Source organism: Salmo trutta, chromosome 2 (genome assembly GCF_901001165.1).
Source record: "Salmo trutta chromosome 2, fSalTru1.1, whole genome shotgun sequence".
In the NCBI taxonomy this organism is placed as follows: domain Eukaryota; kingdom Metazoa; phylum Chordata; class Actinopteri; order Salmoniformes; family Salmonidae; genus Salmo; species Salmo trutta.
The window spans coordinates 51927211-51953914 of NC_042958.1; the positions used below are offsets into that span (position 1 = coordinate 51927211).

General features: G+C 44.8%; 1 protein-coding gene across 4 annotated transcripts; it reads left to right on the forward strand.

Annotated features, from left to right (window-relative positions):
- LOC115156842 (protein transport protein Sec24C) lies at positions 1-26704 on the forward strand. Of its 4 annotated transcripts, none has more exons than XM_029704594.1 (21): positions 1-150; positions 7456-7631; positions 8124-8204; positions 8722-8839; positions 8943-9109; positions 9228-9830; positions 9980-10119; positions 13882-14121; positions 14242-14380; positions 14495-14610; positions 14794-14918; positions 15047-15238; positions 17006-17216; positions 17409-17579; positions 17673-17769; positions 17857-18141; positions 19222-19373; positions 24353-24532; positions 24669-24854; positions 24980-25069; positions 25180-26704. In XM_029704594.1, exons 2-21 carry the CDS (start codon positions 7475-7477, stop codon positions 25318-25320), a joined length of 3591 nt encoding a protein of 1196 aa, XP_029560454.1. In that variant the 5' UTR covers positions 1-150; positions 7456-7474; the 3' UTR covers positions 25321-26704. The 4 variants fall into 4 exon arrangements, with proteins under 4 accessions (XP_029560454.1, XP_029560474.1, XP_029560481.1 ...); XM_029704614.1 differs by having other exon boundaries at positions 2-150; positions 19222-19340; XM_029704604.1 differs by lacking the exon at positions 1-150 and adding an exon at positions 157-703.

Sequence of the window (26704 nt, forward strand, 5' to 3'; positions counted from 1 at the left end):
TGCTTGGAGAGAAACCAGAGAAAGGATTAGCAGAACATCCATCCCGGGAAGATATCGCTTTGAAGTATTGACGGCCAAAGGGCTTCGGAACTGGTTCTGAACAGGAAACAAACGTCTGCCTGGCTAACTTGTTATTTTACCCAGTTGGAGGTGGGTTGTCGAGTTGTACCGTGGTGCAGTGTGTGACATTCCTTGAAAGAAAAGATAGAATTGGGATTCGGTGGTGGTGCTCTAACGCCCAGAATGCTCCGATTCAAACTCTCATCCAACAGCTCTTTAAGCGTTATGTCAAAAATACTATCGTAATTTACTCACTTTACGGTCGGTATGTACTTCCAAAAAAAGGTCTAAGAAAAATATTTCAAATGCCTCTCGGTTGTTTGTACATTTTTATCTAACGCTGGACCTTTTTGGAAGTACATACCGGCCGATCGTGATTAAATTTAGATAGTTGCTCAGCGAAACTCCATATTTGCTGATCAACGAACGTATTTTGACATGACAACGCTTGTAGAGATTGTAGAGTTTGAATCGGAGCTTTCTGGACGTTAGAGCCAGAGGTCCAACGCACAGATACTGGTTCTTCTAACTACATGCTAATTTAACTACCTACATGGCTAACAGGATAGCCACAGCTGATTCTTATTTCCATGATTAAAAACTGTGTGTAAATTAGGCCCGAACTCTCAACTAGCTGACAAAGGTTAGTGCTTTTAAGTTTCGACTGAAGACTCAGTGTATAGAAACAAATATGATTGATTCTCTGCCTGGTCTGGACCGTGAATAATCATTTAGCTAGCTAGGTGAAATGCGACATTGGTTGCTGAGGTTAGCTAACCAACTAACTACTCTTGCCTGGCTAGCCAGCTAACCCCAAATACCTCGGCTGCGTTGTTCTTTGAAGTGTTCAATATACTCTCGTGGGCTGTATTGACCAAGTAATCTGAGCATTTTGAACGAGAATCAGTTGCTAGACAGATTTAGCGAGCTAATTAGATAGCCAGTCGTAATGTTAGCTAGCTACTGCACGCTGGACAGTTTTTTTGTTGCCAAAGCCGCTACGGCGAAGATGGGTCATTCAAGAGGCCTGTCACGCTAATAGATACACGGATCCAACGGTATTGTATTTCTAGCCGTGGCAACTTCTACTTTTAATTATTGAAAGAACTGCGTTGGATGAACCCGTGTTTGTCATAAGATAATATTGCTACATCAGCTAACAAGCCAGCCAAGGTAACCTAGTAACGGTAGTAGCTAGCTAACCGATGAGACTAGCTAGCTACTTTAGTCAATGTGTTACATCAATTATTTCAATATCATGCTCGTCTTTCTTGTGACTATCGGTGCCTTTAACCTGCTCGTTTAACCTTTAGGAAAGACATGTTGTAAGTGAATGAGTGCTCAATAGCCAGTTACTCTCAGCTACTAGTATGCGAACAGTCTTGTTGACAAGTAACGTTAGCTAGGCCAACTTTCAGTGTTCAGAGGACAGGACACTACAGCATAGACTAACTCTGTGATTGTATGGCTGCCTGTCAGCGTAGAACATGACGTTTGATTGAGCATTATGGTTCAACAAGATCTGATTGATCCGAGGTTGGTCCTACTTGTGTTGTATAGCTAGGGTTGTATTGGTGGCTCACAAAGAGAAGTTAGGTGTGTTTAAAAGAAAATGAAGTGGGGGAAACGTCATCCTCCTGTTTGCCAAACTCAATACCATGTCAGGTCTGTTGTAGGATAATTAACCCTTTACACTCGTACCTGTATCCAGTTTGAAAATGTTAGATTTGGACACTGGTGAACGCCTAAATTGGAATTACAGTAACATGCTATAGTACATGATGTCAGCTCACCGTCTCCGCTTCACAGCTCTGTGTGGGTTTAGTCTGTTAGACGATCTGAACATGAGCACCTCATGCAACAAGAAGTTGCCCCGTCCCTCCCGCTAATTGGGCAACTTTTGCAAATATTTTGTCTGAGTGAGGGAAATGCTGTAAATGAAAGAGGACTCAATGTATTTTGAAAGATGACCGTTGAGGATTATAACTAGAGCTTTGATTTCATACAAGCTAGCCAAACACCCGTGAGTCCATATGTGCTCTTCACATTTACATATCATAAACCTCATGTAATATACAATGTTAATGTTTACGATCACTGTTTGATGTACAGTTACAAGATGGCATGGCATTATACCCTATGAGTCTATTGTGGAGAAAATGTTCCACGAACCACACATCTGAACGCACTCATGACTCCATTCTATGCGCACCCAAATTACCATCTGCTTCTCAGAATTGCCTTATGAAAGCCTAACACTGTAAGATCGTATCTTATAATTTAGCTAGTCATGTTGGCAATTGAACACACTTTCAAATCATGCCCTCCTGAACCCGATCGCGATTTATAATGGACCGTTTTTGGATTGTGTGATCAACGGTAATTGTGTAAAGACTGGGAATGAGTGATGTTCCAAATAAAACAACTACAAGTGTGCTTGGTCTAGTTCCTTAATGGTACAGCTAGGAGAGCGCAAAAAAGCACCTTGTAGTTGATCATTTCTTTTAGCCATAAGTGCATTGAAATGACTGGGGAACTGTGCAGTTTGGAGAGGTGTGTGTCACCTTGGAGACACCAGTTAGACCTCTCTCTCAAACCCTTGTCCTTATATTGGTCCTATGTTGCAACTACCCCCATTTTTCCAGGAATAATGTTGTTACCGAGTGTGTCTGGAGTTTTCAGATTTCCTTATCAACAAATGCGGCAAAAAGTACAGTAAATGTAAAATGAACAAAATCAACAGTGTAATGTTTGGATTCAGTCAGTTGAACTGTTGTCATCTTTAGTCTAATTTCCCCATTTATCTCTAAACTGTTCCCTTTTAATTGCTACCATGGTTATTAATATGCTTTCCATATTTCTTCTGTAAGAAACATTTAAATGTAGCCCTATCCATATAGGCCAATTCCCATGAGCTTAAGGCCGGGCCAAGTGTGTACTGAGGTGTATTGTGAAGGTGTGGTCTAGACAAACAATACACAGAGCTGATATAGGTGTGTTTCAAACTGTGTCAAAGGGAATGTGACACAGCTATTATAGACATACACTACCGGTCAAAAGTTTTAGAACACCTACTCATTCAAGGGTTTTTCTTTATTTTTACTATTTTCTACATTGTAGAATAATAGTGAAGACAAACTATGAAATAACACATGGTATCATGTAGTAACCAAACAAGTGTTAAACAAATCTAAATATATTTTATATTTGAGTTTCTTCAAGTAGCCACCCTTTGCCTAGACAGTTTTGAACACTCTTGGCATTCTCTCAAACACCTTCACCTAGAATGCTTTTCCAACAGTCTTGACATTTTCCGGATTGACTGACCTTCATGTCTTAAAGTAATGATGGACTATCGTTTCTCTTTGCTTATTTGAGCTGTTCTTGGCATAATATGGACTTAGCCCTATTTGGTAATAGACCATCTTCTGTATACCAACCCTACCTTGTCACAACACAACTGATTGTCTCAAATGCATTAAGAAGGAAAGAAATTCCACAAATTAACTTTTAACAAAGCACAGCTGTTAATTGAAATGCATTCCTGGTGACTACCTCATGAAGCTGGTTGAGAGAATGCCAAGAGTGTGCAAAGCTGTCAAGGCAAAGGGTGGCTACTTTGAAGAATCTCAAATATAAAATATATTTTAATTTGTTTAACACTTTTTTTTGGTTACGACATGATTCCATATGTTATTTCATAGTTTTGATGTCTTCACTATTATTCTATAATGTAGAAAATAGGAAAATTTAAAAAAAACTTGAATGAGTAAGTTTTCTAAAACTTTTGACCGGTAGTGTACACGTCACTGGCTGTCACTGACGTGTAGCTGTCCACAGGCTATATCATCTCATGTTACTGTAACTACAAGCCATCCAGCACATTGACTAGGTTTGAGACTGCGGGTGTGAAGCTAAACAGGACCTGGGCTGCATCTCAAAACTCTAGTGCTTTTTCTCTCCTCTGCACTGATCAAATGATAAGCGAAATAAATATGGTGGATGCCCTCTTGGAATTGTCTCTCAGCTTTCCAGATCGTCTACATCAGCATTGATGGAGAGGGAAACCAGGAGACTATTGATATGCAGCAGCAACCCATGTCTGAGGTGTTGGCTGCAGTCCTGCAGTACAATACTGACTCCATTACACAGCTGCTGGCCTGGTTGTGCTGAGTGGGCATCTATTCTCTCTAGAACCAGGGGAACCCAGACTGGTAGGGTGACCTTAGTGGGTTACTACATCAACCTGCTCACACTCTTTTCACCTTGACTCATTTAAAAAAAATCATCTTTATTTCACCTTTATTTAACCAGGAAGGCTAGTTGAGACCAAGTTCTCATTTACAACTGTGACCTGGCCAAGATAAAGCATAGCAGTGCGACACAAACAACAGAGTTACACATGGAATAAACAAACACAGTCAATAATACGATGGAGAAAGTCTATATACAATGTGTACAAATAAGGTAGGACAAGGGAGGTAAGGCAATAAATAGGCCATAGTGGCGAAATAATTACATTATAGCAATTAAACACTGTAGTGATAGATGTGCAAGTGGAGATACTGGGGTGCAAAGGAGCAAAATAAATAACAGTATTGGGAGGAGGTAGTTGGATGGGCTATTTACAGATGAGCTATGTACAGGTGCAGTGTTCTGTGAGCTGCTCTGACAGCTGGTGCTTAAAGTTAGTGAGGGAGATATGAGTCTCCAGCTTCAGTGAATTTTGCAGTTCGTTCCAGTCATTGGCAGCAGAAAACTGGAAGGAAAGGCAGCCGAAGGAGGAATTGGCTTTGGGGGTGACCAGTGAAATATACCTGTTGTAGCGCGAGCTACGGGTGGGTGCTGCTATGGTGACCAGTGAGCTGAGATAAGGTGGGGCTTTACCTAGCAAAGACTTGTAGATGACCTGGAGCCAGTGGGTTTGGCGACGAATATGAAGCGAGGGCCAGCCAACGAGAGCATACAGGTCACAGTGGTGGGTAGTATATGGGGCTTTGGTGGCAAAATGGATGGCACTGCGATTGACTGCATCCAATTTGCTGAGTAGTGTTGGAGCCTATTTTGTAAGTGACATCGCCGAAGTCAAGGATCGGTAGGATAGTCAGTTTTACAAGGGTATGTTTGGCAGCACGAGTGAAGGATGCTTTGTTGTGAAATAGGAAGCCGATTCTAGATTTAATTTTGGATTGGAGATGCTTGATGTGAGTCTGGAAGGATAGTTTACAGTCTAACCAGACACCTAGATATTTGTAGTTGTCCATATATTCTAAGTCAGAACTGTCCAGAGTAGTGATGCTAGATGGGCGGGCAGGTGTGGGCAGCGATCGGTTGAAGAGCATGCATTTAGTTTTACTTGTATTTAAGAGCAGTTGGAGGCCACAGAAGGAGAGTTGTATGGCATTGAAGCTCGTCTGGAAGTTAGTTAACACAGTGTCCAAAGAAGGGCCAGAAGTATACCGAATGGTGTCGTCTGAGTAGAGGTGGATCAGAGAATCACCAGCAGCAAGAGCGACATCATTGATGTATACAGAGAAGAGAGTCGGCATGAGAATTGAACCCTGTGGCACCCCCATAGAGACTGCCAGAGGTCCGGACAACAGGCCCTCCGATTTGACACACTGAACTTTGTCAGAGAAGTAGTTGGTGAACCAGGCGAGGCAGTCATTTGAGAAACCAAGGCTGTTGAGTCTGCTGATAAGAATGTGGTGATTGACAGTCGAAAGCTGCACATTATTGTCTCTTATCGATGGCGGTTATGATATTGTTTAGAACCTTGAGCGTGGCTAAGGTGCACCCATGACCAGCTCGGAAACCAGATTCCATAGCGGAGAAGGTACGGTGGGATTCGAAATGGTCGGTGATCTGTTTGTTAACCTGGCTTTCGAAGACTTTAGAAAGGCAGGGCAGGATGGATATAGGTCTATAACAGTTTGGATCTAAGGTGTCTCCCCCTTTTGAAGAGGGGGATGACCGCGGCAGCTTTCCAATCTTTGGGGATCTCAGACGATACGAAAGAGGTTGAATAGGCTAGTAGTGATTGTGGCAACAATTTCGGTGGATCATTTTAAAAAGAGAGGATCCAGATTGTCTAGCCCGGCTGATTTGTAGGGGTACAGATTATGCAGTTCTTTCAGAACATCAATGATCTGGATTTGGGTTAAGGAGAAATGGGGGAGGTTTGGGCGAGTTGCTGTGGGGGGCACAGGGCTGTTGACCGGGGTAGCCAGGTGGAAAGCATGGCCAGCCGTAGAAAAATGCTTATTGAAATTCTCAATTATTGCGGATTTATCAGTGGTGACAGTGTTTCCTAGCCTCAGTGCAGTGGGCAGCTGAGAGGAGGTGCTCTTACTCTCCATGGACTTTACAGTGTCCCAGAACTTTTTGGAGTGATCGCTGAGATCCTGGTTGAAGACAGCAGAGGTGTATTTCGAGGGCAGGTTGGTTAGGATGATATCATTGAGGGTGCCCGTGTTTACGGATTTGGGGTTGTACCTGGTAGGTTCATTTGATAATTTGTGTGAGATTGAGGGCATCTATCTTAGATTGTAGGATGGCCGGGGTGTTAAGCATGTCCCAGTTTAGGTCACCTAACGGCACAATCTCTGAAGATAGATGGGGGCAATCAATTCACATATGGTGTCTAGGGCACTGCTCGGGGCAGAAGGTGGTCTATAGCAAGCGGCAACGGTGAGAGACTTGTTTCTGGAAAGGTGGATTTTTAAAAGTAGAAGCTCAAATTGTTTGGGCACAGACCTGGATAGTAAGACAGAACTCTGCAGGCTTTCTCTGCAGTAGATTGCAACTCCTCCCCCTTTGGCAGTTCTATCTTGTCGGAAAATGTTATAGTTTGGGATGGAAATTTCAGGGTTTTTGGTGGTCTTCCTAAGCCAGGATTCAGACACGGCTAGGACATCCGGGTTGGCAGAGTGTGCTAAGGCAGTGAATAAAACAAACTTAGGGAGGAGGCTTCTAATGTTAACATGCATGAAACCATTCTTCTTCTCTCAGCTCTGATAGCAGGGGCTCACTTCCAACTACAGGGATTCTTACCCTAACGAAGCAGGGCAGTCCCGTGTGGCTCAAAGCTGACCTCTTTTTCATGGAGCCCGTGCGCCTAAGTTTAAATGTAGGCGAACAAAAATGAAAATATTTGAGGTAATAAAGCTAGAATCCTTAATTTCTCTTGATTCACTGGTGCACCTAAATAAAAATTATAATTCGCACAGCTAATTATTTAGGCAAATATGCGAGTAAAATAGTGTCACTGTAGAGCCCTGCACCTGGAACGTCAACATTCACGTTGTTGGCCCAGTCTAGTATTGTCAGGGCAGTGAAGTTGATATAGAAATCAAACCCTGCCTCGGGAGTTTAATGCATGTAAACTTCTCCCAGCTCTAGGTATGAATTGAGGATGAATGTGAACCAGCAGCCTCCCATGGCATCTCCGTACGGCCAGCCCCAGCCTGGCTACGGCCAGCCTAGCTACGCTCCCTTGGGAGGTGGCTACCCCGGCCCCTATGGACCCTACAGCGGCCCCGCTACAGCCTACCAGCCTGGGGCTCCACAAGGTATGTCTATCCCTCTTTCCCTAACCTTATCCCTCTGGTTCGCTTTTTCCCTCCTGCTTATTTTCCTGTCTGTTTCTGTTCCTCGCAAAAGCTAGCTTGCCTTCTGCAAGGTAGAGAGAGTCTCTGTGCCCATTGCAAAGTTTACTCATTGCCTTTCCTGTGTGTGTGTGTGTGTGTGTGTGTGTGTGTGTGTGTGTGTGTGTGTGTGTGTGTGTGTGTGTGTGTGTGTGTGTCTGTGTGAGAAAGAAAGGGAACTTAACCTGTTTGGATATATTTGATTGGAGCAGTTTGTATTTGTATTTACGTCATTTAGCAGACGCTCTTATCCAGAGCGACTTACAGTAGTGAATGCATACATTTCATACATACATTTTTTTTTTTCCCGTGCTGGCCCCCCGTGGGAAGTGTGAATGCTTGTATGTGTTCCTCCTCGCCCGTCTTTCAGCATTTCTTTTCCTCAGTACATGGTGTCTGCCTCTTCTTGTCTTACAGGTTATTCTACCTATGCCAGCTTTCCCTCTAAGGCTGTGGCAGCTAACCCAGTCTCTGACCTGTCCTCTCCTCTTGACTTGGGTAACTGCTTCCTCTCGGCTCCTTCCTCCTACCTACACACTTCTCCAGCCTGCTGGTCATGTGGCTGAGAGCAATGGTTCTCATGAACCGCTTAAAGTTCCAAATCTAAGATGTAGCTTTCTCACATGACTTTACCTGCAAGGTATTCAAAATACCAACGTATACGGTATACCGCCCAACCTTACCTTAGGATGACTAACTTTACCAACATATACGGTATATCGCCTAACCTTACCTTAGGATGACTAACTTTACCAACGTATATGGTATACCGCCCAACCTTACCTTAGGATGACTAACTTTACCAACATATACGGTATACCGCCTAACCTTACCTTAGAATGACTAACTTTACCAACGTGTTTTTTTTTGGCAGGAAGTAATCCTCCAATTAACATTCTTGCGTTGATGACATAACATTCATCATAGCGGATGGTGTAACTTCAAGAATGCATCCTCTGTGTTTCAAACCTGTGGTCATTGCAGGCAGGTGCCTAACAGCCTCCTCCTCTCTCAGGATCTGCCAGGGGCCCACCTCCAGTATCCACCAACCACGCCTACTCCCAGTATGCCCAAGGAGACATTCAGAATGGACCCCCACCTATGGATCACTCTATGGCTCAGCCAGCTCACAGGTCAGACAACACACATGAAGAGTATCCAGTAGACAGCGGGGGTATATATGTGTGTGTGTGTGTGTGTGTGTGTACTGAGTTGTTTTTGTGTACGTGTGTCCAGGCCTCCAGTGTCTCAGCCGTATAGCCAAGGTGCTATGAACTTGTCGGGGCCACACCCTTCTTACCCCCAGCAGTACCGGGCGCAGCCCTCCATGCAACAGATGACCAATCAGATGTCAGGGATGCAGGTCGGGTCAGGCCCCCTCACCTCTGCTGGGCCGGGATATGGTAAGGAATTATTTAGAATGAGTCAATTGACGAATTTGGTGCCGAACTTTGCATCCTACTAAACACAACTCTAGTTAACGATTCTTGCTGAATTTAATGTTCTCGGCTCTTTCACCAGCTCCACCGCCCAGCTCCAAGCCTCCAATCAGTGCTGCCTACTCTGCTGCAGCCCCTCCCTCCTATACACAAGCTCCTCCCCCAGTGTCTGGTACCCCCTCCCAGCCTCCCAGTGAGCCTGCAGCCCCCCAACCTTACTATGATGGCCCCCCTCCCTCTCAACAACAACACTTCCCCTCCTCCGCCCCCCCTCCCTCCCAACCCTTCCCCTCCTCCTCTCCATACTCGGGCCCTCCCCCTTCCAGCCAACCTTGGGCCCCTGCAGTCTCTCGACAACAGTCCTTCCCACCTGGCCCCCCTACCCCTGCTCAGCAAACCTTCCCAAACTCTGCTCCTCCTCCAGTCTCCCAGGCCTCGTACTCTGGCCCCCCTCCCTCCTCCCAACCTGGCCCTTTCCCACCTACCTTTGCACCCCCTGCCCAGTACCCTGCCCCCCAGCCCCCGTCCCAACCCGGGCCCCCTCCCTTCCACTCTGGCCCCCCTCCCCAATGCCCCATGCCACCCCCCTCCATGTCCCAGCAGCAGGCCAACCACCTTCCTCCTGGCCCCATGCAGCAGCCTCCTCAGCCTGGCATGCAGGGAGGATACCCACCCCAGCAGAATGGTGAGTACACCATCTTCTAACCCCCGTACAACTTTTACCAGACCGCTGGCTTGCTTTTGACAACAAAATGTTGTCTTGGTAGGTTCACCATTTTCTAGCTAATAAACCAGAAGAGTTTCTAATGGATGGATAAATATTTTTCTCCCTAGGTGCATTTGGGCAGCCCAGAGGCCCCCAGCCCGGCTATGCAGGCCCACAGTATCCTGGGCAACAGAACTACGGAGCTGGCCCTGCTCCCACCCCTGCACCCACACAGAAGAGACTGGACCCTGACTCCATCCCCAGCCCGGTAAGACACACACGCCCTCTCCCCATCCCTATCCTGCTAACACGTAAACACTTTGTCCTGTGATGTATTAGTGTGTTGGTGATAATGATGTTAGATATTGTACCGTGTGTGTGTTTTTGTTTAACTATCCTTGTGGGTACCAGAAGTCCTCACAAGAATAGTAAAACAAGGAATAGTGGGCACATCTTGCTAGTCCCTATGAGTAAAAATGCTATTTTGGCGGGTTGAGGTTGGGGAGGTTACGGAAAATAGGATTTTGGATGAGAATCAATTCTTTCAAGGATAGCAATACAAAACTGCATGTCTGTCTAACAGTGTAACCCAGTCCAAGTTGAGAATGTGCTTCAGACTGATGATCTGCTGGCCTTCTCTCTGATCACTGACTAATCTAGAACCAATAATCCCAGTCTGGACAATCAGTCAGGGATTTAATAATCCTGCTACAGTTATTTTCATCCTCTTGTCTCTTTGTCCCGTTTTTTTTCTTTTGGTTTGTTTAATTTGATGATTTGCTGGACAAAACTCTGTTGTGAATGTAAAGCACGCGTCTGAGCTGCCGGCTGTGCAGAAATTCAGACATAGAATAGACCCAGATGCTATCCCCAGTCCAGTAAGTCTCCTGTTTACCTTGTAACCCCTATGCCCTACCCCGTAAACCATTATCCCCCTGTCCATACCCTAACCTGTACACCCGACCCCGTAAACCATTATCCCCCTGTCTATACCCTAACCCCTATGCCATACCCCTTAACCCATTATCTCTCGGCACCCTAACCCCTACACCCTAACTCCTCTGCTATACCCCTTAACCAATCATCCCTGTCTGCACCCTATGCCCTAATCCCTGATCCCAGCCCAGCAATCTTCTGTGTCCTCTCCGCTTCACTAACTGCTACACCCCAAACGCGTGATCAGTGTTTCCGCTGCAATCATTTAGCTGTGGCGCTGCGCAACGTCAAAATCATTGCCGCCACCATCGAAAAATATGGAACATGAAAAAGTATTTCTGCTGAAGCATACTTTAAAGATGCTGGAACAGTCCACATTGACCTTTCCTCTGCAAACAAAACGATATCCAATAGAGAGATCAGATAACACTGTAGTAGAATATTTGACCTGTTTACTGAGTTGGCTTGTGTGTTCTATGCGAGATAAATATTCCTCTCGAAGGCACATTGAAGTGCAATAGGGAGGGAAACATGCATTCTGACAAGCAGTCAAAGCACAACAATTCTTGCAATCGTGGGGAAAACTGAAGTTTAAAAAAACTATATATATATATATAGTTGGTTTTTTTTCACCTTTATTTAACCAGGTAGGCTAGTTGAGACCAAGTTCTCATTTACAACTGCGGCCTGGCCAAGATAAAGCATAGCAGTGCGACACAAACGACAACAAGGAGTTACACATGGAATAAACAAACATACAGTCAATAATACAATAGAGAAAGTCTATATACAATGTGTGCAAATGAGGTAGGATAAGGGAGGTAAGGCAATAAATAGGTCATAGTGGTGAAATAACTACAGTATGGCAAATTAAACATTGGGGTGATGTGCAGAAGATGAGTGTGCAAGTGGAGATACTGGGGTGCAAAGGAGCAAAATATGGGCGGGCAGGTTTGGGCAGCGATCGGTTGAAGAGCATGCATTTAGTTTTACTTGCATTTAAGAGCAGTTGGAGGCCACGGAAAGAGTTGTAAGGCATTGAAGCTCGTCTGGAGGTTAGTTAACAGAGTCCAAAGAGGGGCCAGAAGTATACAGAATGGTGTCGTCTGCATAGAGGTGGATCAGAGAATCACCAGCAGCAAGAGCGACATCATTGATGTATACAGAGAAGAGAGTTGGCCCGAGAATTGAACCCTGTGGCACCCCCATAGACTGCCAGAGGTCCGGACAACAGGCCCTCCGATTTGACACACTGAACTCTATCAGAGAAGTAGTTGGTGAACCAGGCGATGCAATCATTTGAGAAACCAAGGCTGTTGAGTCTGCTGATAAGAATGTGGTGATTGACAGAGTCGAAAGCCTTGGCCAGGTCAAAGAATACAGCTGCACAGTATTGTCTCTTATCGATGGCAGATATGATATCGTTTAGGACCTTGAGCGTGGCTGAGGTGCACCCATGACCAGCTCGGAAACCAGATTGCATAGCGGAGAAGGTACGGTGGGATTCGAAATGGACGGTGATCTGTTTGTTAACTTGGCTTTCGAAGACCTTAGAAAGGCAGGGTAGGATAGATATAGGTCTGTAGCCGTTTGGGTCTAGAGTGTCTCCCCCTTTGAAGAGGGGGGATGACCGCAGCAGCTTTCCAATCTTTGGGAATCTCAGACCATACGAAAGAGGTTGAACAGGCTAATAATAGGGGTTGCAACAATTTCGGCGGATAATTTTAGAGAGGGTCCAGATTGTTTAGCCCGGCTGATTTGTAGGGGTCCAGATTTTGCATCTCTTTCAGAACATCAGCTATCTGGATTTGGGTGAAGGAGAAATGGGGGAGGCCTGGTCAAGTTGCTAATGCTCTTTGTTAAAGAGGGGGGGGATCTTCCCAGCCTTCCAGTCCTACTTTATTTATTTCGAAACTCCTAAATAGCGCAAACTGCACCAATTTTTATGCCCTGAGTTTTTAGCAGTGGCATGGTTAAGCATGTTACTGCTCCGCAATAGGCTGTGACTGCATAGGGTGCTAAATGTAACACGGGTCAATTGTATCATAACTTGAGGTAAAACCCCACCTTATTTTCATCCATTTTGGAGTAGAAATGTGATTTTTTATAAAGTCACCAGAGGTGAGCTTCTCAGTCCTAGATACCCCCCACCCCCCCGTGACCTTTTCCTCCCCCACTGCTACATGTTTTTATCCCGAGGAAACACTGCCCTGACCCTCTGGGGGTAGACCATGCTCACTGTGCTAATACCCCCCCACCACCACCACCTCCTCGCATGCCAGCCTGCAGTATCTCACTTACGACTCACCCACAATTCCTTGCATTGTGAAGTTTGTCCACAATCATTCTACATTTGTGTTACGCCCTCCCAAGTGGTTTTGGTGTGTTGTGCACTGTACTCTACAGTGTTGCTGTGCCATTGTGTTAGTATTATGGGATTAAGGGCTGCACGATATCGGCAAAACATAATATTGCAATTTGACTTGCTATATACACTGCATTCGGAAAGTATTCAGACCCCTTGACTTTTTCCGCATTTTGCTATGTTACAGCCTTATTCTAAAATGGATTACATTTTTTTTTAAATCATCATCAATCTTCACACTACCCCCATAATGACGACGTGAAAACAGGTTAAAAAAAAAAATTCAATACCTTATTTACATAAGTATTCAGACCCTTTGCTATGAGACTCGAAATTGATCTCAGGTGCATCCTGTTTCCATTGATCATGCTAATGTTTCTACAACTTGATTGGAGTCCACCTGTGTAAATTATGTTGGAATCATACACATATAATAATTTGTATTAAGAATCTGCATCGTTCTTGTTGGAAACAATCTGACAGTCTGCGCAGCTGCAAGAGTAGAGGGAGAGTGGCGTTTCAAATTACTGCTTCCGTTATAGATCTCTTGCGATGTCAATATTGCGATTTCGACGTAAATTCAGTTCATTACGCAGCCCTATTATGGGATGGCATCACTGTTTTCAAAAGTTTTTATTTTCTTACTCTCTCCCTGCATGTGTTTTCTTCTCTCCTCTATCATATTGACGTTAGTGTGTCTGTAAAACTGGCATTCTCTCTGTATTACAGATCCAGGTGATTGAGGACGACCGGGCCAACAAGAGCAGTGAGCCGTTCACCACGGGGGTCAAAGGTCAGACTCCGCCCCTTGTCACCACCAACTTCCAGGTGAAAGACCAGGGCAACGCCAGCCCGCGGTTCATCCGCTGTACAGCCTACAACATACCCTGCACGGCCGACATGGCCAAACAGTCCCAGGTCCCCCTGGCTGCCGTAATCAAACCTCTAGCCATGTTGCCCCCTGACGAGGTGAGACACACACCACACCGCTATCTCCTCTGGTCTTCTCGTCACATTCACGCTCTCGTGTTACTGTTATGTTAAACTGAACTAGTCTTTAAGAGTCTTAACAACCCTGTTGTCTCTCAGACCCGTCCGTACATCGTGGACCATGGGGAGGCCGGTCCTATCCGCTGTAATCGCTGTAAGGCCTATATGTGTCCCTACATGCAGTTCATCGAGGGCGGACGCCGCTTCCAGTGTGGCTTCTGCAGCTGCGTCACAGACGGTGTGTGTGTATCTGTGTGTGCAGGAAGATATTGTGTTAGTGTGGTATCATTATTGTAGGTTATAACACTGTCTCCCTCTATCTCTCTAAATATATCCATCCATCCATCCATAGTGCCTCCCCACTACTTTCAGCATCTGGACCACACAGGGAAGAGGGTGGACTGCTGTGACCGGCCAGAGCTCTCGCTGGGCAGCTACGAGTTTGTGGCAACCGTCGACTACTGTAAGGTAGGTGACTACTGTGTTTTTTTGAGAGACTGGAGGCCTGTAGCGTTGCTCCATTTGGACCCGCAGATTTTCTCAAAGAGCCAGATGAGAGGACCAAGCTTGGCACATACCAGAGATTCTCATGATGTAATATGCTCAATATGTCTAGTCTAAATACTAAGTTCTTCTCTCTCTCACACTCAGAACAATAAGCTCCCCCAGCCCCCGTCGTTCATCTTTTTCATCGATGTGTCTTACAACGCCGTGAAGAGTGGCATGGTTAACATCGTCTGTCAGGAGCTCAAGACTCTACTGGACTACCTGCCCAGGTACACACACACACAGACTGCCCAGGTAGACACACACACAGACTGCCCAGGTAGACACACACACAGACTGCCCAGGTAGACACACACACCAGCTAATTAATAACATTGTCTGTCTTGTCCCTCTCCAGGGAGAATCCAGAGGCAGACTCAGTGGTTCGCGTGGGTTTTGTGACCTATAACAAGGTGTTGCACTTCTACAACGTCAAGTCCAGCCTGGCCCAGCCCCAGATGATGGTGGTCAGTGACGTCAGTGACATGTTCCTCCCTCTGCTCGACGGCTTCCTGGTCGACGTCAACGACAGCCGGATGGTCATCGAGAGGTATGTACACACACACACACACACACACACTAGATCTCCAGACTAACATGTCCACTGGTGCAACTATGTTTTTCAGTTGGTGGCACCAGCCCATGATTTGGTCACAGCTATTTTGTTCTTGCGCTATCACACGATAGAGAACATATGTAAATATAATAGGGGTTTTCAAGGTGAGGAGAAGAGCAGACAATCAATGTCAATCTGGTCTAATACAAGTTGCAACAGGGAGACGCCTCCAGAACAGAAGCAGAGAAAATGTCTAACTCAGGTCCTTCTATTCTAATCTCACAGCACCGACGTTCTGTCAACACCAGCTGCTACAGAATACAGTAACAATCAGTGTCATCTGTCCTTGTACCTTCAGTCTGGCGTCAATCACTATCAACAGATATGACAACAATCCATAACATTCAGTATTAAGTCTAGTTACCATCATCCCATACCCAATGAGTCCCAAATAGAGCACTGGAAATCCTGTGTATTACATGAAGGGAAAATATAAATATACTAACCATTGTTAATTGCTCTTAACTGAATATGAACGTTGTTCATCTTAAATATTCTGAATCTAGTAATCATTTTAGTCTAATAGACTACTGAGATTGCATTCAAGAAATAAGTTGTTTTAATCTAACGAGGTGTGATTGAAAAAGTTATGTGCAACCTAATCCAGTGATTGTCATGAATTTCAGATTTACAAATAGTCTATTTCTGTATTTACAGTTCAATGGAGATGACTTTTCCTACATCTTTCTATACTAATATAATGGGCTTCTTTTTGGGGGGCTAATTCACCACCTGGTTAAGTGGAAACTCCAAACACATGAGCTAGATCGCCAACTCTAAATATAAACCCAAACACATGAGCTAGATCGCCAACTCTAAATATAAAGTCCAAACACATGAGCTAGATCGCCAACTCTAAATATAACCCCAAACACATGAGCTAGATCGCCAACTCTAAATATAAACCCAAACACATGAGCTAGATCGCCAACTCTAAATATAAACCCAAACACATGAGCTAGATCGCCAACTCTAAATATAAACCCAAACACATGAGCTAGATCGCCAACTCTAAATATAATACCCACTGCTAGTATCCATAAATTAATCTAGCAGTACATTTTATGTCCTAAAAAACTCCCCAATGATGCCGATGCAATGGCCGATGCGCTCCATAGACGTATCTCAAAGCCATATGTAATATCTAGGTTGTAAAATAGTTGCTGTTGAGCCCAGTAATCAGAGTTGAGAAATAAATTATACCCGCCCCGGGAAAGGAGAGAGCGAGTGGCTCCCACGGTAGGCAGCGGGCCCTCCTCCCACGGTAGGCAGCGGGCCCTCCTCCCACGGTAGGCAGCGGGCCCTCCTCCCACGGTAGGCAGCGGGCCCTCCTCCCACGGTAGGCAGCGGGCCCTCCTCCCACGGTAGGCAGCGGGCGCCCCTCCCACGGTAGGCAGCGGGCGCCCCTCCCACGGTTGGCAGCGGGCCCCCCTCCCACGGTAGGCAGCTGCAGGGCGTGAACTTTCATTACAGGAATCATGAGGATAATGTACTTTACTGATTGACGGGTTTTGATTGAGGTGACCATGTAGAAAAATTAAACACAGCCAAGTCAAACGGTCGCAAAATGTTTAAATGGTTGCGGTGTGGAGCTCTAATATACAGACACTTATATCCATCACTTATATTACAGCAGAAGTCTCATCTGTCCAGGCTTCTCAACTGTTTCTGTTGCAGAGAATCATTGTGTGTGTGTGTCAGTTTGCTAGACCAGATTCCGGAGATGTTTGCAGACACCAGGGAGACTGAGACGGTGTTTGGACCAGTCATCCAGGCAGGACTGGAGGCACTGAAGGCTGCAGACTGTGCCGGGAAGCTGTTTTTGTTCCACTCCAGTCTGCCAATCGCTGAGGCTCCTGGGAAACTGAAGAACAGAGAGGACAAGAAACTGGTGGGAACAGACAAGGAGAAGGTACACACACACACACACACACACACACACACACACACACACACACACACACACACACACGGAAAACTGATATGGCTACTCAGCGTGGCAGACACACAACACAGAGGGAGAATGGGTTCTCTCTGGGATTGGTTGGGCAGTTAATGACTCTGTCAATGTGTCTCGCTCCTCTTTCCCCCCCCCCCCCCCCAGTCTCTGTTCCAGCCCCAGTCTGGTTTCTATAGTAACCTGTCTAAGGAGTGTGTAGCACAGGGCTGCTGTGTGGACCTCTTCCTGTTCCCCAACCAGTACGTCGACGTGGCAACGCTTGGCGTGGTGCCCGTCTCCACTGGCGGCTCAGTCTACAAATACACCTACTTCCAGGTAAACAAACTTTTATACACACACTGGCGCTGATCCAAACCCCATCCACGCTTCTCCTGTTATCTGCCTTCACTCACTCTGTGTATGTGTCAGGCTGAGATGGACCGCGAGCGGTTCCTGAATGATCTGCGGCGAGACGTTCAGAAGCCGATGGGCTTTGACGCAGTCATGAGGGTCCGAACGAGCACAGGTAGGTGTTTCGCTCTCACACACTTCACCTAGTGTTAAATAGTCTTGTTTTTCAGTGCCATCATAACCTCCTCCCTCTCTCCTCCAGGTATCAGAGCGACAGATTTCTTCGGCTCGTTCTTCATGAGTAACACGACAGACGTGGAGCTGGCAGGACTGGACTGTGACAAGACTGTTGCCGTGGAATTCCGCCATGACGACAAGCTCAGCGAGGACACGGGGGCACTCATGCAGTGTGCGGTGTTGTACACCAGCTGTAGTGGTCAGCGGCGTCTGAGGGTCCACAACATGGCGGTCAACTGCTGCTCCCAGCTCGCCGACCTCTACCGGAACTGTGAGACAGACACAATCATCAACTTCTTCTCCAAGTATGGTAAGATACACGTTGTCTATCCAACTATCTCCCTGTTCCCCTCTCTATACAGTGCCTTGCAAAAGTATTCATCCCCTTGGTGTTTTTCCTATTTTGTTGCATTACAATCTGTAATTTAAATAGATTTTTATTTGGATTTCATGTAATGGACATACACAAAATAGTCAATTGGTGGTGAAAAAAATTACTTGTTTCCAAAAATTCGAAAAAATAAAAAAACTCAAGTGCTGCCTGCATATATATTCACCCCCTTTGCTATGAAGCCCCTAAATAAGATCTGGTGCAACCAAGTCAGAAGTCACACAATTAGATTGCGCACAGGTGGACTTTAAGTGTCACATGATCTCTGTGTGTGTATATACACCTGTTCTGAAAGGCCCAGAGTTTGCTATACCACCAAGCAAGTGGTACCACCAAGCAAGCGGCACCATGAAGACCAAGGAGCTCTCCAAACAGGTCAGGGACAAAGTTGTGGAGAAGTACAGATCAGAGTTGGGTTATAAACAAATATCTGAATCTTTGAACATCCCACAGAGCACCATTAAATCCATTATTAAAAAATTGAAAGAATATGGCACCACAACAAACCTGCCAAGAGAGGGCCGCCCACCAAAACTCACAGACCAGGCATGGAGGGCATTAATCAGAGAGGGAACAAAGAGACCAAAGAGAACCCTGAAGGGGCTGCAAAGCTCCACAGTGGAGATTAGAGTATCTGTCCGTAGGACCACTTGAAGCCATACACTCCACAGGGCTGGGCTTTGCATAAGAGTGGCCAGAAAAAAGCCATTGCTTAAAGAAAAAAATAAGCAAACCCGTTTGGTGTTGGCCAGAAGGCATGTGGGAGACTCCCCACATGCCAAAATGCCAAGGCGAATGAATACTTTCGCAAGCCACTGTATGTATGAACTAGTTAACTATGCTTCTGGGTTACGTTACTAAGAGAGCATGTATAAAGAACAGCAAGGGTTCACTCAACAAACAACCAATTCTACTTCAGATGCCTTAGGCTGATCAGTAGGATTTAAAGTTCGTCTGGAAATGGATACCAATGGGCTTTTTCTCTCTCTGTGTGTGTAGCGTACCGCAGCCTATTGAACACCCCCACCAAGACGGTGAGAGACACCTTGGTGAACCAGTGTGCCCAGATTCTGGCCTGCTACCGCAAGAACTGTGCCAGCCCCTCGTCTGCCGGACAGGTCAGTCACTCACACAGCCCCCCTCTTGGACAGGTCAGTGACACACGCATGATACACACACTCACCCGCACACTAAATGCTCACCCCATCACCACACACACACACATCCCCCACACACACAACTTATACACACGCACTCAGGGGTGTCGTGCACCCATTATTTTAGAGGGGGCACAATGTATGTGAGAAAGGTGTTGCCACCTGTCCTGAAGTTGGATACATTTGCATTTTTCCATCACCTGAAACAGCTTTTTCCTGCAATTTACAGCCATAATCGTTGTGCCTAGTTCTATGTCAAAATGTCTATTTTTCTGCTTATGTGTCTAAACATACATCTTGTTCATTGTCATTTTAATGAGGGTGTCATTCTGACTTGTCAATCACACATCTCAATGTACTGCACTAACATGCCTAGGATAATACATCCACATTACAACACAGTACATGGGATCATAACGCACATTATAAAACGGGTTGTTTGGATCCTGGATGCTGATTGGACGAGGAGCATTCCAAGCCGTTCTGTATTGGCCGTCACAAACACACCTATGCCTGCTAACCGTTCCATCTGAATGATCACTGCGCCTTCATCAGAATATCATGTTGCTGTTGCTGTCAACTCTTGTATGGTTCTCAACTCGCCGTTACTTCCAGCCTAGCATTTAGTTTGGTACAGCGGGGGTTAATATAAGCCTCACTGTCTGCCTGTCTGAAAACAATGTTTCACTTTAGAATTTTGATGTGTCGTACCATACGTCGAGTTAACGGTGCCCAGACGAAACAACTTTTACTGAGCCAGTCGAAATCACGCACCAATCTTTATTGTCCTGGACATATCCACGTTAAATGTCACGTATCAACGTTTATTGTCCTGGACATATCCACGTTAAATGTCACGTATCAACGTTTATTATCCTGGACATATCCACGTTAAATGTCACGTACCAACGTTTATTGTCCTGGACATATCCACGTTAAATGTCACGTACCAACGTTTATTGTCCTGGACATATCCACGTTAAATGTCACGTATCAACGTTTATTGTCCTGGACATATCCACGTTAAATGTCACGTATCAACGTTTATTGTCCTGGACATATCCACGTTAAATGTCACGTACCAACGTTTATTGTCCTGGACATATCCACGTTAAATGTCACGTACCAACGTTTATTGTCCTGGACATATCCACGTTAAATGTCACGTACCAACGTTTATTGTCCTGGACATATCCACGTTAAATGTCACGTACCAACGTTTATTGTCCTGGACATATCCACGTTAAATGTCACGTACCAACGTTTATTGTCCTGGACATATCCACGTTAAATGTCACGTACCAACGTTTATTGTCCTGGACATATCCACGTTAAATGTCACGTACCAACGTTTATTGTCCTGGACATATCCACGTTAAATGTCACGTACCAACGTTTATTGTCCTGGACATATCCACGTTAAATGTCACGTATCAACGTTTATTGTCCTGGACATATCCACGTTAAATGTCACGTATCAACGTTTATTGTCCTGGACATATCCACGTTAAATGTCACGCATCAACGTTTATTATCCTGGACATATCCACGTTAAATGTCAAGAATCAACGTTTATTGTCCTGGACATATCCACGTTAAATGTCAATAGAAAAATGCAGCTAGTGTACGGTCATTCTAGGTCCAATGTTTAACGTGACTGAGTTAGCTGAAGTTGGCTAGCTAGCTAGCAAGTGACAAGAACGTTAAACAGCCTTCATAGCAACCATTTTGTTTAGAATGGACGACCAGTCCTTTTGCATAGCAACTAAGCAAAAATAATGAACGACTGGGTCGTGTCTGTAGCAACTTGACCAAAAGACTGTTAGCAGTTGATGTTCTTTAATAACACAGACCCCAAATCAAATCAGGAGGAGGAAAATAGGTTGTTCAAATAGGACAAATGATTCTTGGAAGTAGATGGTCATTCTCCCCTGTCCACAGTGATGTTCTCCTGTGATTCTCTCCTCAGAACAAAGGGACAGGATATACCTTATAACCCAGGCCTAGCCTGTGGTTGACCAATTAGAATTCCTTACAATAAAACTGCAATGAGAACGTGCCACAAGTAGCTGTAAGTTCAGGACTGACATTATGTTGAACTGAAAAACAACTATTTCCATTGATAATTCCCTATTACAGAAAAACACTTTCCATTGATAATTCCCTATTACAGAAAAACACTATTTCCATTGATAATTCCCTATTACAGAAAAACACTTTCCATTGATCATTAGTACTCTATTGACCTCTTGTCCTCTGCGTTGTGTATTCATCTTCAAAATATTCTTACAAAACTATCTTCTGGTGGAAGAATGATGTTCTATTAATTCCCTTATCAAAATAACGTCTTAATGAAAGTATGTAATTCATTGTTATTTTAATATGTTGGTAACAGTTTTATAAAAGCAATAAGGCACGCAAGGCAGTGCCTCTGCTATCGCGTCGGGCCGAACAACGCCAATTACCTCGGACTGTATTCATGATACAGCACTGCCTCGTGTGCCTTATAGCTTAATCATCAACACAGGCACATATAAGGTGCCAGATTACAGTTAAACTATGTATTTTTCTGGATACGTAAGCATACAGTACCTTCAGAAAGTATTCATGCCACTTGACTTATTCCACATTTTGTTACAGCCTGAATTCAAAATGGATTAAATCATTTTTCTCATCAACCTACACACAATACCCCATAATGACAGTGAAAAAATGTTTTTAGACATTTGAGCAAATATATTGATAATGAAATACAGAAGTCTATTTGAAATAAGTTCACCCCCATTGAGTCAATACTTTGTAGAAGCACCTTTGGCGGAGTTTACAGCTGTGAGTCTTTCTGGGTAAGTCTGAGCTTTTCACACCTGGATTGTACAATATCTGCCTATTTCTATTATTTTCTAAATGCTTCAAGCTCTGTCAAATTGGTTGTTGATCATTACTAGACAACCATTTTCAGGTCTTGCCATAGATTTAAGTCAACTGTAACTCAGCCACTCAGGAACATTCAGTCTTCTTGGTAAGCAACTCGTGTGGATTTGCCCTTGTGTTTTAAGTTATTGTCCTGCTGAAAAGCAGACTGAACCAGGTTTTCCTCTAGGATTTATGCCTGTGTTTAACTCTGTTACGTTTCTTTTAATCCTGAAAAACTAACTCCTCATTCCTTAACGATTACAAGCATTCCCATGGCATGATGCAGCCACGACTATGCTTGAACATGTGGAGAGTGGTACTCAGTAATATATTGGATTTGCCCCAAACATAACACTTTCTATTCAAGAGAAAAAGTTAACAGGATGCATGTTTTTGAATATTTTTATTCTGTACAGGCTTCATTCTTTTCACTCTTGTCAATTAGGTTGAAATTGTGGAGTAACTAGAATGTTCTTGATTCATCCTCAGTTTTCTACTATCACAGCCATTGAACTCTGAAACTGTTTTAAAGTCACCTCCTGAGAGTCCTTTCATCACCAGGTTTTCTTCCTCTCCAGCAACTGAGTTAGAAAAGACACCTGTATCTTTGTAGTGACCGGGTGCATTGGTAACCATCCAAAGTGTAATGAATTACTTCACCCAGCTCAAAGGGATATTCATTGTCTGCTTTTTTTTAATTTTTTACCCATCTAACAATAGGCATTGTAAGACCTCCCTAGTATGTGGTTACATATGTGTCTGAAATTCACTGCTCGACTGAGGGACTTTATATACTGAACACAAATATAAAAGCAACATGTAAAGTTTTGGTCCCGTGTTTCATGAAATAAAATATTCCAGAAATGTTCCACAAAAAGCATATTTCTCAATTTTGTGCACAATTGTTTTTTACATTTCTACATTACCGAGATAATCCATCCACCTAACAGGTGTGCCATATCGAGAAGCTGATTAAACAGCATGATCATTACGCAGTGCACCTTGTGCTAGGGACAATAAGGCCACTCTAAAATGTGCAGTTATGTCACACAACACAACGCCACAGATGTCTCAAGTTTTGAGGGAGTGCGCATTTGACATGCTGGGTGCAGGAATGTCCACCAGAACTGTTGCCAGAGAAATTCATGGTAATTTCTCTATCATACACCGCCTCCAACGTTGTTTTAGAGAATTTGGCAGTACGACCAACCGGCCTCAACCGCAGACCACGTGTAACCACGCCAGCCCAGGACCTCCACATCCGGCTTCTTCACCTGCGGGATCGTCTGAGACCAGCCACCCGGACAGCTGATGAACAGGAGTATTTCTGTCTGTAGTAAAGCCTTTGAGTTTTTCCTCACATTCTGATTGGCTGGGCCTTGCTCCCCAGTGGGTGGGCCTATGCCCACCAATGGCTGCACTCCTGCCCAGTAATGTGAAATTCATAGATTATGGCCTAATACATTTATTTCAATTGACTGATTTCCTTATTTGAACTGTAACTCAGTAAAATCTTTGAAATTGTTGCATCTTGTGATTTTATATTTTTGTTCAGTATAGATAATTCTGTGTGGGGTACAGAGAAAGTCAAAAATCATGTGGAGCCCTATTGTGGCAAATCTCAATTTAATCAATTTTAAATTCAGGTTGTAACACAACAAAATGTGTATCAAGTCACGTGGTGTGAGTACTTTCTGAAGGGTACTGTATATCAAATGAATTTACAAACATACCTCCTGAGAGTCCTTCCATCACCAGCAGCTAAAATCAAATGCTTTGTGTGTCACTCTACACTCTTTTTCCTCCACTGACAATACGGTCTGCACAGTCTTCGTGGTGCGCTCACTTGAAGGCTGGGTTGCTTTTTATCTGGTCCAGTCAGTGTGCCCCCTGTGCAAAATACCACTGACAGAACTTTTCATCAATAATTCTGATAAAACATGAGCTTAAAAACAAAGTTTAGTAATTAATTTACCGTCTGAAAATGTGAAGACAAATGTGAGTGGGGCACGCTGCTACACACACTCATAGCCTTCCCCCTCTGTCCTCTCCTCCTGTAGCTGATCCTACCAGAGTGTATGAAGCTGTTGCCGGTCTATTTGAACTGTGTGTTGAAGAGCGATGTGCTGCAACCAGGAGCTGACGTCTCAGTAGACGACAGAGCCTACCTGAGACAGCTGCTCAGCTCTATGGACGTATCAGAGAGCCACGTCTTCTTCTATCCCCGCCTACTTCCCCTGGTGAGAGACACGCTGCTCGCTCTCTCGCTCTTCACTTCAATCAGCCTCGTTTTGCATGACAAAGCATGAGCAAACATGTAAGACCATATTACATCAATGTTAAATCGTATATTAATCCAATCTCTTTCCATCCCAGGTGAAGTTGGATGGAGGGTCGTTGCCAATGGCAGTGCGTAACTCGGAGGAGCGCCTGTCAAAGGGTGGAGTCTACCTCCTGGAGACAGGGCTCTACCTCTTCCTGTGGGTGGGAGCCAATGCCCAGCAGGAGCTGCTCAGCAACATCTTCGGCACGCCCACCTTCAGCCAGATAGACCCCAACATGGTGAGACACACACACACACACCTCTCAACTTCATACAAATCATCTTCCTGCCTCTAAGACTGTGTGTGTGTGTGTGTGTGTGTGTGTGTGTTAGCAATCTCCTAAATGTGTGTGTTGCGTTCCAGACGAGTCTGCCAGAGCTGGACAACCCGTTCTCCCAGAGACTCAGAGAGATCATCGACTCCTTCAGATCACAACGGTCACGATACATGAAGGTCACTTCACTACCTCTCTCGTTCTTTGTATCTTTCCATCACTATATTCCTCTGTGTTGTAGTTGGAGTATACTGTGTGTTTGTTAACATCTCTCTCTGCATGTCTCTAGTTGATGGTGGTGAAGCAGGAGGACAAGGCGGAGCTAATCTTTAAACACTTCCTGTGTGAGGACAAAAGCGCCTGCGGAGGAGCTTCCTACGTCGACTTCCTGTGTCACATGCACAAGGAAATCCGCCAGCTGCTCAGCTAGGACCCTTGACCTCTGATTCTTCAACCCTGACCCTGTCGCCCCTCCGAAGCGCTTTCTTTTATTTACCTAATAAACTGAACCCCTCTCCCTCTGTCAGCGAGAGGTCAGAGACATATACACAGCCTCATGGCAGATTCCATGTGTCATCATATGACTAAACTATTCCAAACGTCAAGCTCTAAAACAACTGAAGCTAATCCACTGGCCAACGGAGGAGGTAGAGAGTGCTGTTGATTGTACTAGGTGTTCTGTCTAGCACTGAAGCCCGTTGTAGCTGTACCCCCCTGGCCCGTGGTAGAAACACCCAGTAGAACTAAGGAAGATGACAGAAATAAATGCTGTTTTCCATCTCTAGAATTATTTTTCTATTTGTCTTTATTCTCACTCCCTCTCCTCCTGTATGTTGTGTGTGTGCTCCTCTGTGACTTTTAGAAACACTACTAAGGCAATAGGAGAGAGGGGGCAGGAGTATATAGAGATAATCTGTGGTGATAGAGGTTCAACTCCCAATTTAAATGTCTATGCATTGAATCATCCAGACAGGTGAGGGGTTTGAACTTTCACCTCTGTCACCCTCACAGGGTCAACCAGCGTTGGGTCCCACTATGACTCGCACAGTACAGACGATTTGGTGGAGGTGTGTGTGCGTGTGTGTGTGTCATGTTGTCTTTACTAACGTGTGCATCTGATAGACCATTCTGACACAATGATTCGTGTTCCCTGTGTGTCTTCCTGGCTGTATTTGTCCTGTCTGTGGGGGGAGGGAGTTACTGGCAGTGCTTCTCAATATTGAGGTCAGTCAGAATAACGGAGTCATGTTCAGTAGGTACGAAACTGGAGAAACTATTTGAAACAAGGAAGTACATGTTTTTTTTCCCTTCTCTTTTTCGTAGCAGAATGTTTTGCTATGTTGTCCCTTGCTGAACACGACCCTATGCTTCAAATACAGCTGTGTCTGAGTTGCCACCCTCAGGACTGTCTGCTGCAGCACCTCAGTTCAGATTTAGATATATAACCTGTACAGAATTAAATCCTCCGTTTTAAACACCTGTCTCAAGTGCTGTGGTTTGTTAGTCCAAATCAGTCGCTTCCACTCTCTCTCACACACACACTCATACGCTTGGTTCAAAAGCACTCCTGCTTTTTACTTCTATCGGAGGAGGGGTGGGGGTGTGAGAAGGTGGACGTGTGTTTCTGAAGGCAGATCATGGTGAATTTCTCTAGAGGAAAAGAGGGATCCGCTCATAGGTACACACAGAATCATTTTCATTTCTGATTGTGCGTTTATTTTCCTGTCTTTACCACTGATTTTGTGTTTGTTACCCTCTACTCCAATTTGTCATTGCCTCCTGGACTCCTTAATAAAGTTATTGTTGAATCACAA

Bases quoted from the DNA above. Each gene is read 5' to 3' on its own strand.
- LOC115156842 (XM_029704594.1), top strand. From the start codon at position 7,475: ATGAATGTGAACCAGCAGCCTCCCATGGCATCTCCGTACGGCCAGCCC. The intron at 15,239-17,005 runs GTATGTACACAC...TGTGTGTGTCAG, and splicing joins AGCCGGATGGTCATCGAGAG to TTTGCTAGACCAGATTCCGG. The intron at 24,533-24,668 runs GTGAGAGACACG...TTTCCATCCCAG, and splicing joins ATCCCCGCCTACTTCCCCTG to GTGAAGTTGGATGGAGGGTC.